The 19,407-nt window shown below is 34.4% G+C and overlaps 1 protein-coding gene across 1 annotated transcript in view; it reads left to right on the plus strand.

Annotated features, from left to right (window-relative positions):
• Positions 1-19,407, plus strand: part of PTPN1 (protein tyrosine phosphatase non-receptor type 1) — a 64,534-nt gene that overhangs the window by 41,299 nt on the left and 3,828 nt on the right. Inside the window, exons 4-8 of the mRNA XM_031951629.1 lie at positions 4,692-4,790; positions 13,829-13,966; positions 17,015-17,224; positions 17,778-17,939; positions 18,415-18,638. Of these exons, the coding sequence (XP_031807489.1) occupies positions 4,692-4,790; positions 13,829-13,966; positions 17,015-17,224; positions 17,778-17,939; positions 18,415-18,638 (833 nt within the window). The remainder of the gene's footprint in view (positions 1-4,691; positions 4,791-13,828; positions 13,967-17,014; positions 17,225-17,777; positions 17,940-18,414; positions 18,639-19,407) is intronic.

Here is a 19,407-nt window from a genome sequence, read left to right on the forward strand (position 1 = left end):
AATCTTACTATACACATAGTTGGCATTAAGTGATAACTAACATAAGAAATTTGATTATCAAGCTTAATACAATTTTGTGATCTTGTGAAAGAGTAACAGACCCAGAAAAGGAAAATCATTTGGTTTAAGTCTCAAAATAAATAGTGTAACTAGAGTAGAGTTTTAGTTCCCTAATCTAGTCCATCTTTCTTTGTAATAATAGACTATTCTTTCTCCCTTTTATTATCATGTAAAGTTGCCATAGATTCTGAAATTTTTATTCTAAAAGGACAAGTGTTTTTAAGAAGGTACATGCTTCATAGACTCCATTGTCTGAGAGCTTACATTCCTGAAAGGAAAAATGTCATACATGCTGTCCCAAAAGTCTTAGTGTGATTTTAAGTTTAAAAGAAGATTATTTAAGTTGCATCAATGTAAAGGATAGATTCAAGAGATTGGATAGAAGGCAGAAAAACCCGTTAGGAAACAATTATAGTTAGTGGGTTGTATAGTGGAAGTAGAAAGAAGGGGGCGTGTATAAGAAATGTTATGGAAGTATTCTTGACAAGACTTTGCAACTGATGGACTCTTTTTCTCATGCTACCATATCTCACTGGGGTTTTTAAGATTATGAGCCTGATATTTTGCTAAGAGGAAAAACAACAACTGTTTAAATTTACTTTCCCAAAATTTGAGTTTCTTTTCTAAAGTAAAATAAAACTATTCCAGAAGGCTTAGTGAAGATTATCAATTTTTAAAAAATAGATAATTTTTTCCTTAAAATTTTTCACTAACTGTCTTCTGTCTTACTTTGTTTAAGATGCAGGACTTGACTTGATGGCACAGTTGTCCAAATGATTTTGGTTTTATCCCAACTAACTTAAGTAAATAAAACAAGATTTAGTTAAGATTTAGTATGTGGTGGTCTTGAGGCAGCTATTATTTAAAATAATGCTTGATGAGTACTTTAGTAAATAAAATGTTGATTTAATTTATCTCCTCTTGAGTTTAGAATTTTGTGTAATTTCATTTTGTGTAATAAATTTTCATCACATACATTATTTCTATAATCCAGAAGCTTGGAATGTACTGTATAATTTTATCAATAAAAATGATTAATTTTTTTAAAAAAAGATTATGAGCCTGGGTGACAAGGTGGTTTTGTTAACATAAAGTTGAAAGGTGGGAAGGTAAATTCAGTTTTGCCTATGTTGAATTTGATGTAACAATAAGACATCTTGTTATAGATATGTTGTACTCCTTCAGTGCCCATAGGCATTACATCCTCTTTAATTCTGACCACTTTTACCTTAGCTGAAATAGGGAATTCCACTTCTAAGGAGGGTTTGAAAGTAGATAGATTTAGAGATCATTTGTATTAGAAATAATTGAAATCATTAGCATAAAATGGCCAAGAGACTATTTAAAAAGGAAGGAAAACTAAAATTAGAGGCTTGTTTCACCTGTGTTAAACAGGAGACATTTGGCAGTGGCTATCCAAGTAAAAAGAAAGTCATGAAAAATGCTTTTGACCACAAAAGTTAAGAGAAAATAATATCAGGAGGGAGCTCAATGGTAAAGTTTTACATAATACGTATGACCAGACAAGTTAAGGAAGGTGACTATAGAAAAATCCAGTTTAAAGGTCAGGAAGTTATTAGTAACCATGAAGAAAGATCTTTTATTAGCATGGGAATGAAAATTACATTGCAAAGAGGTGAAAATGAAAAGTAAGTGGGTATTAGAAAGCAAAGTTGGAATATGGGCCTATCCATTAAGGAAATAGGGGTGAGGGGATGTATTTATTAGTGCAAGCAAGCAACATTGTTGTAAGCGACAGAACCTTTCACATAGGTCAGCACTTGGCTCAGTTATCCTCTATCAAACGAAATAACATGTATAGAGTTTTGCGAACTTTAAAGTACCATATAAATGCTAGTCATCATTATCATTGTTATTATTTTAAACCCCAATTTCATACTTGAGAATTTCAAAATTCACCTTGATATTCTCTCAACACCCCTAGATTCATGGTTACTCAATCTCTAACTCCTGTGATATGCATTTTCACACCATGTGAGCCTCTCATGTAGTCATATCTTTGATTTTATCTCCATTCAGACTTTATCACTTCCTGCAACATGAAATTCTCCTCTTAAATCAAATCTCCTTTTCTACTTTCTCCTGCCTCACTCATTCATCTTAACCTTTTTTAAAATTCACATTATCACTTTTAGTTCTTCCATTCCTCTGTGCTCTGGCTTTAATCTCTTTTCTTCCAAGTCTTGCTTGTGACCTGACAGCTAACTAGCTCTGCCATGCATGTTCATCTTTGAATCCCTTGCTCCTCTGTCCAACCTAGTTCAGCTCTGTTTCTTATCCCTGGACCATAACCACCATCTCCATTCATCACTTAAGCCTGTGTTGCTAAATGCTACTTGAGGTCACACAAATACATGCATATAATTGAACACAGCTGGGTCCAGTATGATATAATGTTCTCATCTCATCTTATCTGGGCCCTCATTGTTACATTGTAGTCCTTTTTTTTCTTCCTAGATTTACGAGCTATCACATGCTAGCAGCAACTATTTGAAATCTCTGACTTTAGGCTCCTAGTACTACCCACACTCCTATGTCTCTGTTGCCTTATATTCCCCACCTAAGAATACTCCACATTTCACTTCTCTTTTTTTTTGGGGGGGGGGGGGGGGGGGCTCTGAAGAAGTGGCTCTTTCTTCATCAGGTCTAAGCCTTCTACTTGTACCCTGGATCCCATCTCTGTTCCTTAAGAACTACTTGTTTACTAACGACTTATTGGACCTTAAGCATGTTAACTGCTCCCTCACCAGTAAACTTTTAATCAGCTCTGCCATCCCCAAAATAATTGTCTTGTAGCTCTCTTCCCTTTCATTGCTGAATTTCTAGAAAGAATTACCTTAACTTCATGCCTCCATTTTCCTCACTGCCTATTATTCTGATCAACCTCTTGCAGTCTAACTTCATTCCCTGATCTCTTATGACTTAGGTGCAGTTGACCTTAAACTCCTTAGGATAAAATATAGATGTTACTTCTAAAAACTGACCTGTAGGGAACTCCACAGTTAGGAACAAGCAGAAGAAATGGAGCAAAGGAAAAAGATAACAGGATAGTATATATGCTGTTATGAAGCCAAGAAAAAAGAATTTTAAGAAATTATTGGTCAGCAATGTCAAATGCAAGAGAAACCTCCAGGAGAATAAGAAGAAAATGCACTTCAGTTTGTCAAAAAAGAAAGTCATTAATATTCAGGAAAGTAACTTCATTTGAATAGTAGGGACAGATGGTAAGTTAGAGAACTTAAGGAGAGTAGATAGGAAAAAATGGAGTTTTGGACATAAAATTTTATTATAATAAACTACTCCTAATGAATTGGTGCCTATGTTAGAGTACATATATGCTGCCTTGGGTTTAAAGCCAAGTCTCACAATACACAAAACTGATAATTACCTCAGCCCTATGCTTTTCAGGAGTCCTGTACTGCTGTAGGGACCAGTTGACTGTAATTGCATAGCTACTTATGATTGTCACAAGAGAAGGAGTCCTTGTTATCAGCTGGCACTAAAAAAGGGCATGAAGCTTATAACTTACCCTCCCTGCTTCTCTGTCATCATCAGAGCAATTGGGGTGAAATTAGCTGTTATTTTCTTTTTTTCTGCTATCCTGAAATCCATCTGTACTCTTTTTAATATAGTAAAAAGTTCCATGTTATCCTTTTGTGAACTCTTTTTTAGAACTTTTTTCTCTCTGTAACTTACCTACTTACCATTTATATTTGTAGCCTCAGTATAATTCTCAGTTTGGCAGTGTATTGAGTAAGCCTGAAGTCAAGAAGCTCTTAATTCAGATCCAGCCACAGAAAATTTCTTAGCTGGGCATGTCACTTTAACTGCAGTTTGCCTCAGTTTTCTCAGTTGTAAAGTGGGGGAGATAATAGCACCTATCTCCCAGTGTTGTAAGGATCAAATGAGATATTTATAAAACCCTGTGTATCTGGCAGATAGTAAGTGCTATGTAAATGTTAGCTATTATTATCACTTGGCACATAGTAGACAGTTAATACATGCTAGTGGTTTGTGGAAGCCTAAAATAAAGGCCTGGTTTCACTGATCAAGATTTATCTTGTTGGGGCAGCTAGGTGACACGGTGACATGGTGACGCAGTAGATAGAGCACCAGCCTTGAAGTCAGGAGGACCTGAGTTCAAATCTGGCTTCAAACACTTAATACTTACTAGCTGTGTGACCCTGGGCAAGTCACTTAACCCCAATTGCCTCAGATATATATATATAGTCTTTTTTTTTTTTTTTTTTTTTTTGCATTTCATCTGTGTAAACATACTAAGGTACTAAGGGGCCTTACCCACTCCCATAGTGTCATAGTCCCTGTATATCCTTAGGGATACAGTACTAACTAGTACTGTACTTCTAAAAAGTGCTTACTCTGTTAAATTGATTATCTCTCTAAATCAGTGCTAAAATGACTATTTACTAATTTTAAAAATTAAAATAGAATTATAGTTGTTGAATTCTGGGCTTTGAAAGAGAAAATTTATTTCTCTCTGTCTCTGAACAGGGCTGTATTCAAAATCATTGAGAAAAGTGTCTGATTTTTTTTAAAATTATTAATTTTCAAAGACGAATTTAATTTTTCAAGTTTGTATCTTTACACAGGGTCCTCTCCCTAACACATGTGGTCACTTTTGGGAGATGGTTTGGGAACAGAAAAGCCGGGGAGTCGTCATGCTTAACAGAGTGATGGAAAAAGGATCAGTAAGTATGGATTTCACTTCTTTTCTGCAGTAGACATGCATACATAACCACAAAGACTATTGCTACCATAAGTTTGTTTATTGGAACTGAAAGCTTTGAAATCTTTGGGCTCAGTCAATTTTTAAAATACATATATAGAGATAGATAGATAGATATACACCACACATAGATACATACATACATATATATATATGTACATCACTTATTAAGTTATAAAACAGTACAAAACTGCTTTTAAAACATAATCCAGGTTTCCTTTTCTAAATGATCAGATTTTATGTTTGTTATAATAGGTGTTTGCTGATATCAGTGTGCAGAAACCTAAAAAGGCTTCTTCTCCAAACTAGTTACTAGCAATTACTTCTTCTCTAAACCAATTATCTGTATTCTGAAAATATTTTCAATATTGTAATTAGTTATGAAGAATTAGTCTTTTCAATTGTATAAAGAAATTTCATTCTCTTCCATTTTTTCAGCAGATTGTCATCCTCACTCTCATCCCTCTTTTTCTATTTTCAATCTCTTTGTCTGGTGGCTCCTTCCCTGCCATCTACAAACAAGATCATGTCTCCCTGGCACCTCTGATTGCCCCTCCTTATCACTCACCCAATTCTGAACCTTCTGCAGTATTGCTTTTGACTTCATCTTTCAACTGAAGCTGCTCTACTAAATTGTCAGTGTGATCTCTTCTCTGACAAATATAATAACTTTTTTTTTTTACATACTCTCTCCTCTCTGTATTTGTGACAGTGTCCTCTTCTTACTTTTCTGATTGTTCCTTCACAGCCTCTTATTGGATATTCTTCCAGATCATGTCCATTAAATGTGGGTGTCTCCCCAAATTCTAACCCAGGCCTTCTTTCCCTCTTTATTGCCTCACTTGATGATCTTATCACCTTATATTGATTCAGTGACTTCTATGCAGATGATTCCCAGATCTGTATACTCAGATCCAATCTCTTTCCTCCTGAGCTCCAGACTCGGATCATTTTTTTGATATTTTAAACTAGATATTCTGTACACAGCTCAAACTCAACATGTCCAAAATAGAACTCGTATATTTCCCCAGAAACCCTTCCTTTTTTGAACTTGCCTATCACTCTCAGTGGTGCCACATCCCCTCAAATCACCCTGATTTGTAACCTCAGTGTCACCTTTTGCTCCTTACTCTTGTTTATCCCATATATCCAATCTATTGCCAAATGTCATCATTTTGTTCCCTGTGATATCTCTTCTATAGGTCCCTTTCTCTCCATTCACATAACCACCAACCCAATTCAGGACCTCATCATCTTTTCCCTAAATAGATTGCAGTATTTTTCTATTGGTTTCCCTGCAATGATTTTCCCAAAGTGTAGATCTGACCATGTGATTTCACTGGTTCCCTAATACCAGTAGATTCAAATATTAAATCATCTGTTTAGTGTTTAAATTCTTCATGGCCTGAGCCTTACACCTTTCCAGTCTTTTTCAACTTATTTCCACCTATCCTTAATTCCACATATTCTGTAATCCAGAGACACTGACCTTCTTATTGTTCCTCATCTCCTGTCTTCATGATTTTGCATTGGTTTGGCCCCCATGTTTTTCTTCCTTCAAGACTAAGCTCAAATTCTACCTTCTATTGGAGGCCTTTTCAGATCCCTGCAACTACTGATGCCTTCCCTTCTGCGATTACCTTCCTTCTACTTGAATGTACCTAGTTACATATTATCTTTCTCTGCAGATTTGTGAGTACCTTGAGGCCAGGAACTGTTTTTTGTCCTGTTTTGTAGCCCTGTGTTTGGTCTAGTAAAAAATTAAATACTTGTTGACTGATTAATGGTTCTGTAAAATTATTTGGAGTTCCAAATTAGAAATTTTGAAGATGAATAATATAATTTAGTACAGAGTAGTAATCTAGTCATAACAGTTTGTAAATTATATTTTATCCATCTCTGTTCCTTGTAAAATAAAGTAATTCATAAAACCTTAAACATGTGCTATACATTTTGGCAAAGTAGAACCAAATTAACAAATAAGTTATATGTTTGCAATTGTGAATCTTACTTGCTTTTTTGTTCTGTTATTTAAAAATAAGGTTAAAGCTATATTTGCTTGCTGTTCTGAGTCTTTGGTTCTCAATTTCATTACTTCATATGTAAGTTTTTATTTCCATGTCTCATATTTATTATTTTCATAATGTTTTACTATGTTAATGTACCTTAATTTATTCAGCCATTCCCCAACTATTGGGTATATAATTTGTTTTCAGTATTTTGATCTGCATTTGTTATTTATGCATTTCATGTGAAATGGTCTTGGTCTATATCCTAATTGGATGGGGTTGAAGTTAAATAATAATTGATCAGTTTCAGGTTCTCTGCTGTCTACAGTTTTGTTTTCTCTTACTTGAGAGCCCCCAAACTCAAGATGAGGTAAACTGGAGAGGAACAAAGACTAATAGGACCACTGTGGTCCTAGGATTGGGAGGCAGTGCCCGTACATAGACATTTTCAAATATCCATTTGTAAGGGATTTCTGTAATCCCTTAATTTTTCTTTGAGATGCTGGCACTCTTGACTTACCAATTAAGCCAGTAGCTTTCTGCTGTAGTGATCATAGTGAGAAGAAAATCAAAAGAATATAAAAAAAAAAAAAATTTAAATAGTAGAAATTTTAACACTAACAATAAATATCAGCAAAATACTGAGTATTCATAAGAATTATGCTTCTACCTTTGTTGATATGTTTTTAATCTGTGCTTCTTTTTACCTTTTAAAGAAAAAAATATTTGTTGAATAACATTTTGTTTTATTTTGTTTTGGGTTTGGGTTTTTGTTTTTTTGACTTGGAACAATTGGTGCTTGAATTCTTCCTGTCAGAAATGTTAACCAATCGTCTTAAATTTTATTTTATTAGTCAAGTTCCAAAACAGGAGAGGGAAAAGTCAGATATTTCAAATGTTATATAACTCCTAAATCTGTTTTTTGATCAAGGCAAGAAAATATTAAATCCTTAATATTCATTTCCAGCTGTTACTTTGAAATAATCAGTAATAGCAAGCTCAGATCAAGATTAATTAAAATGTTATGATTTTCAGTAACATTTAGTAAGGAAATTATTTTTCAATATGCTGATTGTCTTCTTGGATTTTAATTAAAATAATTTAAGATTCTTAGCTATGTTGGAAAACCCATTTCTTGCTGACGATTCAAGTAGAGTATTTGCTTTTATATGGTAAAAAGTTATAAACAAACTGACTAGCAATTGGGGGATAACTGAATAAATTATGTTCTATGATATGATATAATGTCGAACTTGTGGAGAATTTGTGAAAACATGAGAAGATACATGAACCAATGAGAAACGAAGAAAGTAGAAGCAAGAGAAAATATGACTATGACAATATAAATGAAGCCAAGAAAACTCAAGACAAGGAAAATGAATAATATTGGTTCTACTTATTTAAAAAATATATATCAAAACATGTTTCTGCTAAACAGTAAAACTAGAAAAATGGAAAGTGAGGTGTAGTTGATCAAAATTGTTCCATTAGTTGATTTTACTTAACTGTTTTTATGAAAAGATATAGAGAGGAATTTGTTTTGAAAGTGACAATAATCTTTTCAATAAAAACATATTACAAAAATAATATTTATTAGATTGAAGTTTATTTTAATATCTTAAATTGTTTTTTCTAAGAAAATCTTCCTAAGGACAGAAGTGTAGCAGAAACTATTCTTATTTTGTCCTTAGTTCCCTTTCTTTTTCTCTCTTTCTCTGTGTCTTTCTCTCTCTCTCTCTCTCTCTCTTAGTCTCACTTAACATACATACATACACACGCTCTCTCTCTCTCTCTCCTTCTTCATTGCTACTTCTGTGGTTAAATTTGCTTTTTCATACATACCAGTGTACCATATTGTTTTTTAGTTGAGGTCTTTATATATTCTCAGTTCAGTATTTAGAAATTATGGGCCATATTGATTCTCCTTTATTTTTGTTTTGATTTGGTTCAAATGGCTAGACAAAAAAATATATAGTAAGAAATAGCAGTGTTTGATTTTTGGCCTTTTAATAAATGATGATGGACCTACCTGGGTAAGTAACAGAAACAAAATTAAGATTCGGGTCTTCTGATTCTGCATCCACTGACCTTTTTATTCCACACCCCAGCTGCTTCCCTGAGCTAAAAATAAAATAAGCAGTGATGATGATAAAATATGAGCTATTCATAAAGTTAAGAAATGATTTCTTTACAACTTTGAGAAGTTGGTAGTTCAGCTGTTGTTAATCTTTTTTTTTTTACAGATAAGGAAACTGAGGCCCCGAGAAGTTACTTATTCATAGTCAATGAATATCCATGTTCTTTCCATTATACTATTCTGCCTCAGGTGTGGCTTCATTTATATTTTATCCACATAATTTCTGCTCAGAGCTCAATCAGGATATAGTTTTCATTTAATTCATTGTTTGCTTCCTGGGGTTTTTTCCTTGGGAAATTGCAGGATACCTTCCTTTTGGAGCTTTCCTAAACTGTTTATTTTCCTTTCAGAACTTTAATATTGCTTTAAAAAAAAAAAAAAAGCTAACGAAATTATTATCATTAGTAGTTCAGTGGGTGTCATATGAGTTTAATAGTTCTTTTCATTTCCTTGACCTCTGTGGCCTTTGACATTGTAGATCCTTCTTTCTTCCTTGATACTCTCTTCTCTCTAGGTTTTCGGGACACCATTCTCTCTTGGTTTTTCTCCTATCTGAGTACTCTTTCTCTGTCTTCTTTGCTAGACCCTTCTCTAGATCATGCCCTTTAATCATAGGTGTCCCTCAGGATTCTGTCCTGGGCCTTCTCTTCTCCCTATAAACTAAATCACATGGTGATCTTATCAGCACCATCTTTATGCTGATTATCAAACTCATGTTATCTTGTCCCAGTCTGCCAAACTCCAGTCTCACAATTCCAACTGCCTTTTTGTGTTAAAATTGTATCTTGTTCTGGTTCAGACAGTCTCCCCTTCTAGTCAGTATAGTAAGTTTATAAGTAACTAGTATAAAATGGCAATAGCAGGATGGAAGAGATTACAAAGAGAAACCTAAAAATCATGTACAAACTATCCCAAAGAGCAAAGTTTATAAATTATATCCACTAGATTTTGCTGTCAGAATCTTTCAGTCTTACAATATATAAATCTCAAACAAATTCTAGCCATCAGCAGTAAAGACCAGCAAATGGTGCCACTTATTTTGAGATGATGTGGACATGTTAACTTGAAAGTTTTCCTGACAACTTGAAATGATTTGGATATGTTAATGAAATAGCTTCAAGGTGGCACAGATAAGAAATAATGTATACCCCACAAAAACCCTGTAAAGAATTGAGACCTCAAATTCCTGAGTACCCTGAGCAGTCTTCCATCTCTATCAGGTCCATGCTGCCGATTGCTTCTAGTTGTAATCCATGGTTATATAAATGATTATCTGTTGCCTTTCTCCCACCCCATTCTCTTCTCTGTCACTACATGCCTTCCTTATTCCTCATCCCCATGCTATTTGCCTCTGTACTGCCCTCTCCTCCTTCACTTGTTTTTATACTTTCAATGCCATGTCTCTCTCCAGTCTGTACCTTATTAAAAGTGTTTTCAGCCTCACTCCCTGCTGCCATCAGTGTCTTTCCCAGCTTTACCCAAAGAACCAGGCATGTCTAGTCTTGTTACATTTTATATTCCTTCAAACCCTCATTTCTTCAAACATCTCTATTATCTGTTTTCACCTTTCATAATCCCAAACTCAATCCTACTTAAGGTAGGTGTGCTAGCATGCTGGTTAGATCTGCTACAAATTTATATTCTTTAGTATCAACTGAGCCTTCAGTGCTGTATCACAAAGCTTTTATTCTCCTTTGTTGATTTTCAATACTGTTCCCCTCTGGGACAATTTCAAACTTTTCCCTTGTTTCCTCAAGTCCCCAATGCCCCCCCTTCTCTTTATTATATTATTCTCAGTAGATGTTCTTACCGCCTACTTTTCTGAAGAAACAGAGGCTATCTACTATGAGTCCTCTTCTGCTGTGCTTTATCAGAGCCCTTCCCTTAACCTCTTCTACTTTACCTCATCTCTGAAGAAAAATTGACCCTTTTTGCTCAGACCAACCCCCTCATTCTGTCCCTTGATCCCATTCCCTTCCATCTCTTCTGTGAGCTTGACCCCAATGATCATTTCCTCTGTTCTTCAATCTATTCCTCATATATGAATCGCTCCCCCTATCCCCCACAATATGCTGAGTCTTTAATCTTCAGTTGACTGCCATTCCCTCATCTTAAATCTCATTTTCTTTTCACTGTCAAATTCCTAAAATTATATTTTCTAGCTTCACTTCTTACCACTTAATCATTTTCAATGATTTAATCAATTCCAATCTGGCTTCTGGCTCATCACATAACTGAAACTAATCTTTCCAACCTTATCAGTCTTCTTTCGAGTTTCATTTCCACACACCCCTGCCCCAACCTCTTTTTGTGTGTGGTAGTAGTAGGGTGGTATTAACTACTTTTTCTTTCCAGATGTTCTCTTCTGTAATGTAAATTCATTGGCCTGACATTTAAGACCATTGTGACCCTGCAAATCTTGCTAGTCTTATTTTTATACTACTCTTCATGAGTTTTACATTCCAGCTAAATTTCATCTGCAAGAGTACTTTTTTTTTTCTTTCCTTAGTGTCTATCAAAATCACGAAGCAGTAATGTTGTGAGTTGATTTTTTTTAAGTAGTACTGTAATCAGTAAGCAAGAGGAGCATTTCATGATATTATGAATTTAAGTGTTCTTAGAAATACATATTCACTTCCTAATACTAACAAACTCCAAATAATAGACTTCATAAGTTTTAATGTCCTTTTATCCAGTTTAGTACATTTATTGTGCTTCATATTTGGTATATTAACAGTAATTGTTATTTTTGAGTGGGCTTAACTAAAAAGACATCAATACATGACTATAATAGGGAGTTTTTTTGTTTACTTTTCTTTGTGCTTATATCACTCTGCATTTCTGCCTCTTCTTCTTTACCGTATCTCTTTAGTAGCTTTCTCTAAAGATCTTTCCCATCTCAAATTGTTTCATATCAAGTTGATATCTTTACCTAAAGTTGGACCTGAATACAGATGTAGCATGACATAGTAGAGATAAAACTGGATTATAGAGTTTGAGACACAGTATTTACTAGCTTCCATTGTTTTCTAACCTTTTTGATTTGGCAAATGATTTCAAATCTCTAACCTGTCACTTTTTTATCTTATAAAAATGAGTATAATCCACCACAGAGTGGTTGTGAGGATCAAAATAGATGTATGTTTGTTTGTTTATTTATTATTGTTACAAAGTTTTATAATCATGAGTTTTAATTTTTTAGCATTTCTCTCATCCATCTTACTTTCAATTGCCCCACTTACCTTGTCTTTACAAGCCTCTTTATAGCTATCTGTTCTTCATTTGGGCTTATTGCATTAAAGTACACAAGACTTTAGTATTAGTAAATTAACTTCTTCCTAGGATTGCATTTTCGTGGAACTGATCTTGCCATTTGACTTGCAAGATACTTATAAAATTATATGAAACTGTTATGTCTGCTGGGCCAACTCTTGGCCTTTTGAGAAGTTTGGGCACCATCATGCTGCTTTAGGCTTAGACTTTGATCAATAGTTTTATGTTATATTGGTACCACTCTCTTCCAGCAAACCCTAGTTTATGTGGATCATCTTGACTTGATTTTCTTTTTCTTTATCAGTTGGTCAGTCATTTAACTCTGTCCTGCTGCAATAAGAGAACTGAATAGGTCTCATTCTGTGTTTTAATTGATCCTGAAAATCATTGACTGTTTTATGCTTTCTCTTACTCTTTTGACTTACTGTTGGTTTATTTTACTTCAGTGATCTTGCAAAATAGTCTACTTCTTTTCATACATACTTCAGGAACAAAATCTGCAAAAAAAAAAAGCTCACACAGCTCTTGAGAGTATGCTGATCCAAGCAACACCAAAAGAAAAGGAAATCAAATGTAATAATTTGTTAAATTCTAGAGTGAACATAACTGTTTGGATCTTTTAAAATTGAAGTATAAACCAAAGTAATTAAAAGGAAGTAGAGGAAAATCTAGCAATGTAGCTCTTCTCAGTACAACTCATATTTTTCTAAAACTATTGATCAGAGATCTCTGATAAAGCCATATACCACTGCTTCATTGTAGCATGGAGGTAACTTTGGGTTCTTAAAAACTCTGATAGTATAGTACCAATTTTGATAAGGACCAAGTTGGAAATGCTGGATGGTATCATCCAAGGATTGTCCTGTTTGGAGAGACTTAACACCAGCAGATGATTCATTTATTCAGACACAGCAATCCATGGAGACTATTAAGATATAGAAAGATTGCAATTTGTACCTTGGGTGGCTGAGGTGGGGATGCGGAGCAGGTCTCCTACATATTAAATCATGAGCTTATGAAAACATTTTCTGAATTGACCCAAATCACTTAAATTCCTAGTTATATTTGCATTTTATGGTGTTTTTAACTTTTTTCAAAAGAACATTCATATACATCTACTTCTTTTTTATCCTAGTGTTCCTAGTCTATTGAGCTAGTTCTCCAAGGATTAGAAATATTCTAACAGAATCTGGAGCCTTTGTTGTTCTTTCACGTAAAGCAAACTGTGTAATCTAAGCCTTTTTATCTTTTCCTGTATTGGTGATAAGGAAAAGTTCAGATAGTAAAATTTTATCATTATCATACGATAATGGTGTAGCCTAGAAGCCTAAGAACAGATCTCTAGATTCATTCATTCATCAAACCTAAATGTATAAATCATGTATTAAGCACATAAACCATGTGTATCAATGTATTAATCATGATCAAAAGATAGATAATGAAATCTAGATACTGAAAAATGGTCTTTAAATTTAACTAGGAAGAGAGCTAAGAGAATTTATGCTGTACCCTTCTTATTTAAAAAACAAACAAAAACTTAATTTTAGTAATGTAATGCTTTTTTTTCCCCTTTTCTCTTAGTTAAAATGTGCACAATATTGGCCCCCAAAAGAAGAAAAGGAAATGATCTTTGAAGATACAAATTTGAAATTAACTTTGATTTCTGAAGATATAAAATCATATTATACAGTACGCCAGTTAGAATTGGAAAATCTTACAGTAAGTATGTAATACACATTAGTATTCAATAAGCATTTATTTATTAAGTCCCTACTAAGTGTTAAGTACTGTGCTAGGGATACAAGGGCAAAAGTGTTTTAATCCTTCTTCTCAGGAAGTTTATCAGTAAAGATAAGATGTACGAATATTGGTATCTATACAAAGCCAGTAAAAGGTAATTTTGAGAAGGAAGGTACCAACAGTTGAGAGGATCAGTCAGCCACCTGCAGTTTTGAAGTGCTTACCCATATGCCAAGTATGGGTTAATCATTGAAAATAGAAAGACAGACAAAAACATGGTCCCTGTCCCCAAGAACCTCACATTTTAATAAGGGATTTAATATGCAAATAACTATGCATGATGACAAATAATCTATATGATATATACAACATAATAAAAGGTAATCTCAGAGGCAAGGCATTAGCAGTAGGGGGACCAGATTGGGCCTCCAGAAAGATGGATTTGAGCAGAGTCAGAAGGGAAGCCAAGAGCCAGAATTGAGGAAGGAGAGTATTTTAAGTATAGGGAGTTCAGTCAGTGAAAAGGCATGCAGTTGAGGTGGAGTGTCTTGTGAAAGAAAAAGGAGGCCATTGTCATTGGATCCTAGAATACAGGGTGAAACATGGGCAAGGTATATACTATCAGAAGATTAGAAAGGTAGGAAGGTCATAAAGACCTTCAAGTACCAAGTGAGGCCTTTCATATTTGATTATAGATATAATAGAGCACTCATTAAGTAGTTGGGTAACATGGTCAGGCCTGTTAGTTTACAAGATCACTTTGACACCTAAATGCCAAGGGGACAGATTAGATAGGGAGAATTTATTTGAGACATGGAGACTAATTAAAAGGAATGGCAGTAATTCAAGTGAAAGTCACTTAGAGCCTGAATAAGGGTGGTGGCCATGTGATTGGAGAAGAGACCCATGTAGTAGATTTTGTGAAGTTAGTAAAAACAATTTGGATTTGGGAGTTGAATAGAATTAAAGTACAAAAGATGAAACTGGGTTGCCATCCTGAGTGACTGGGAAGATATTGGTACCTTTAGCAACAATAAGGAAGTTGGGAAAAGGGAACATTTAGGGGAAAGATGAATCTTATTTAGGTATGTTGAATTTGAGGTGCCTATGTGATACCAGTTTGAGACATCCAGAAGGTAATTGGTAATGCAAGATTATAACTTAAGAGAGAAGCTTAGGGCTAGATGTTGCACATGGGGGATAGTACCTTTTTCTCCCTCCTCCCCAACACCTCATTCTGGGTATTATCATTTGCATAAAGTTAAGATAATATAGAATAGCAGTGTGCTCTGGGGATCTCTTGAGATCCTTTTAGAAGCTTGAGAAGTTCAGAACTTTCTTATATTTCGTTCCTTCCCAAATAAACTATAAGCTATTTAAGGGCGATCCATATTTTACTTATTTTCATACAAAAAAACATTATTATTGGAGCCTGGTAACCCAAGACTGATAATACTTGATCTCTAGACATTGTACCTGTAATCTTTGAGTCATAATCTATCTATTCATTTGCATTAAGCTACATAAATGTTTATGTTAAAAATAAAAATTTGTGGTAGGGAGAAGAAATGATAACAAAGGTCAAAGCTAAAATGATTAATTTCAGTTCTTTGAGTCAAAGTTTCAGGCTCTTAATGTGCAAAATATTGTTGAGGATGCTATAGGGGAAACAAAGAGTAGTTAAGCTGTAGTTTTATCCTCAAATAGCTTACAGTTTAGTTGAACAGATGAGGCCTAAATTCAAAAGAAGGTAAATGATGATAGAGTAGTTAACAGCAGTAGACATCAGTATTAAGTCCTGCTACAAGACACTGGAAAAGCCCTGAAATTGGGAGGCAAGACATGAAGATGCGCAATAGGGTCCTCTTGCGTAACCTCAGGTAAACCAGGTAACATCTTGGTTTCGCCTTCCACAAAATGAAGGGCTCGGACTAGGAAAAGGTCCATAGTTACTTGAGTCTAAAACCATGTCTTAGAATATACAGTAAATATGAAGTCACTGTCAGATTACTGGGGGCAGATTTTATGGAGAGGAGAAAGGGCTTGATTTAGGATTCAAAGAATGCTTAAAATTTGAATGAGTAAAGAAAAAAGAAGGAATAATGTTGGAAACATTCTGTAAGACACCTCTCCCCATCCTGTTCTGATGCCTTAAATTCTTGTTTTTCTTTGCTTGATTATTGGATACGTTTTCTTGGGGCTGCACATTTTTCTCTGTTCATAGAAATATTTTCCCACGGGTTATTCAGCACATTATTGATGATTAGGATCCAACCTGGGACCTCTGATTTTTGAGCTCATGCTCCAAGTATAAGAGGGACAAATGAATCAATGAAAGTTATACATTTTTAAGTGCCTTTTTAAAAATTTACACAGATATTCCAAGCCATGATAATTAAAAGTTAATATTTCTTGTGAGAATTAAAGTGAGTCTTAAATTGGCATGTAAAGAAATTTTTTGTGTGTTTTACCACTATTCTATTGGAAAAAGGTACTTTTTGTTCTGAATATCCCTGCTTTTCCAAATCATAGCCACAGTTCATTACTCTCCTACCTTACCTCCATATTGAAATGAACTTCTACAGGCTATTTCACAATTCTATAGATTAGTAAAAGCCATATCCTGTGCATGGACTATCTCCCTCATCTGTGCCTCTCAGAATCCTTATTTTACTTTAAGGCTCAGTTTGGATGTCATCTCCTGCACTTGGCGCCTTCCCTGACTCTCCCAGATCCCACTCCCTTATCAAATATTCTAAGAGTACTTTGTACGTACCTCTTTGCCTTAATTGTTACCTACTTTGCATTGTATTCATCTGGCTACATGTTTTTTATTTTATAATTATAATAACCACAATAATAATAGCTATCATCTATAAAATGCTTTAAGCTAACAAAGCACCTAACATAAATTCCTATAGGACAATATTATTTTCTTTCTATTCTTGAGCATCCAACATATAATAGCTCCTTAATAAATACTCATTGAATTGAATAGTGCTAAGAATTTAACATTTTATTTCCCAGACACAAGAAACTAGAGAAATTCTACACTTTCACTATACCACATGGCCTGATTTTGGAGTCCCAGAATCTCCTGCCTCCTTCCTGAATTTTCTTTTTAAAGTTCGAGAGTCAGGGTCCTTAAACCCTGAATATGGACCTATTGTTGTACACTGCAGTGCTGGGATTGGGAGATCAGGAACGTTTTGTCTGGCTGATACGTGTCTTTTGCTGGTAAGAAGTCTTTTGCTTCTTAAATATTTGATTATTGAATACTTTTTCCCAGAAACTTTTCCATGTTTTTTGTCTATTAGATTATTGGGTTTGTTTTGTGATTTTGCATATTTTACTTTAGACTTTATCAAAGTTAAAAAAGCACATTTCTTAGACAGACATACTATATGTAGCATAGTACCTTCCATACTGCAAGCGCTTAATGATTGTTAGATTGAATATATAATTTTTCTTCTGAGAAATAGTTGTTTTAAGATAATGTAATTTTTGTTTTGTTTGAGTTTTCTAAAGAACATCTTCCCTACCCTTCACTTCTTAACTAAATGGATAAGTACATTAGTATTCCTTATGTTCTCATATTTGCATTTTTTATTAAAATAGCCATGTTCAGTTATTTAAGATTTACATGTTTTCCCATTTTTCTTTACCAAATTATCTGTGATTTTTCTATTTTGACTTTGGGATACTTAGTTCATAAACTATGATTAAATTAACGTACAGTAAGTCTTTTGAAAGTTTGTTGGGCACATCATCACTCCTATTTTGCTTTCAGATGGACAAGAGAAAAGATCCTTCTTCTGTAGACATTAAGCAGGTCCTTCTAGAAATGCGAAAATACAGAATGGGGCTGATCCAGACAGCAGACCAATTGCGTTTCTCCTATTTGGCTGTTATTGAAGGAGCTAAATATATTATGGGGGACTCTTCTGTTCAGGTAAATACTTTCTGACCTTTGGTAGAATTTTGAGAGATGATAAATCCTTTTCTCTATTTGTTTTCTGCCAGTAATACAATGAAAAATATACTTTAGCAAGAAGGCTTATTACTGTAAAGCTTAAAAGACTCTAAACATGATTTTAAAAGGTATATTTAAGATAGTCAAATGAAAGGACAAAGGCTGCTTCTAAATCATCACAAATAGATCCACCCTTTGCACAAAAGAATCTTAAATAAACTGAATTTGACTAGATAAGAAACCTTCATTTAAATAGATCACATAGGAACTATTGGCCAGGAGAAGCAGCTTCCAACTTCAAAAGATAAATTATATTTTTAACTTACCAGAGCAGTATTGCTTATGTAACATTGAGACAAGGGTTTTTGTTGTTGTTGTTGTTGTTGTTTTTCATTACAAGTAAGCCAAAATCTAAAAATTTAATGTTAATATGACTTTTAATTTACTCATCAAGGAGCAATGGAAAGAACTCTCCAATGAGGATTTGGAGCCACCTCCAGAGCATACTCCGCCACCACCCAGACCACCAAAACGGATATTAGAACCACACAATGGAAAATATAAAGAATTCTTCCCAAACCACCAGTGGAAAATGAATGAGATGGAAGCTAAAGAACAAGATGGTCCTGTTATAGAAGAAAGCATAACTTCCTTAACTGTACCACTGATCACAGAAAGGTAAATTGAGCATGAGGAACCTCTCTCTGGGAAAGAGATGTTTATTTTAAGAAACAGAAAGGTGAGGATTGAGGAAAGTGTTTTCAATCCAGCAAGGTCTGCGGGAAGATTGTCTGATCATACAGAGCCATTTGGAAACTATCACTGCCCTACTTATAAAATGTAATTCATATTACAACTTTTTTTGAAGCTGAGTTCCTGGCATCAATTCTGTAGACATTCTTTCCAAGTGAAAATAGGGATTTTTTTAGTGGACTCAAAGTCACAAGCTTAGGCATCATACTCTAGTTTGGCCAGTGACCTGGGTCTCCAATTCCTTTACCCATAAAGAAACAGATTTGAATTAGTTGGTCTCTAAATCCTCTTATAGCTTTAAACATTGGGAGATCTTAGTGTAAATCTAGAACAGCATTTTCAGGATGTTTTTATAAATAAATGAAATAGCACTGTTGGTTATAGCTTTCCTATTAGGTTCAGTTAACCAAAGGGTTGATCTTCATTTGACACTTTAGAAAAGTTTAGCACTTTATAAGAATGTGAGGTGTGAGTTGCACCATTTAATTGAGGCATTCGTACGTGATTATAGTCAAGATTTCTTAATCCTCAGATGCTCCATAAATCTATGTTAGAATTGTGTTTGAGATTCCTCAGATTCACAACAGATAGGATACCAGATTGGCACAGTAGCAAAGTAATAGAAAAAACATCGGATTTGGGATTTTTGGACTAGCTATGTGACTTTAGACAAGTATTTTCTGGGCCTCAGTTT

The sequence above is a fragment of the Sarcophilus harrisii genome, chromosome 2 (genome assembly GCF_902635505.1).
Source record: "Sarcophilus harrisii chromosome 2, mSarHar1.11, whole genome shotgun sequence".
NCBI classification, from domain to species: Eukaryota; Metazoa; Chordata; class Mammalia; order Dasyuromorphia; family Dasyuridae; genus Sarcophilus; species Sarcophilus harrisii.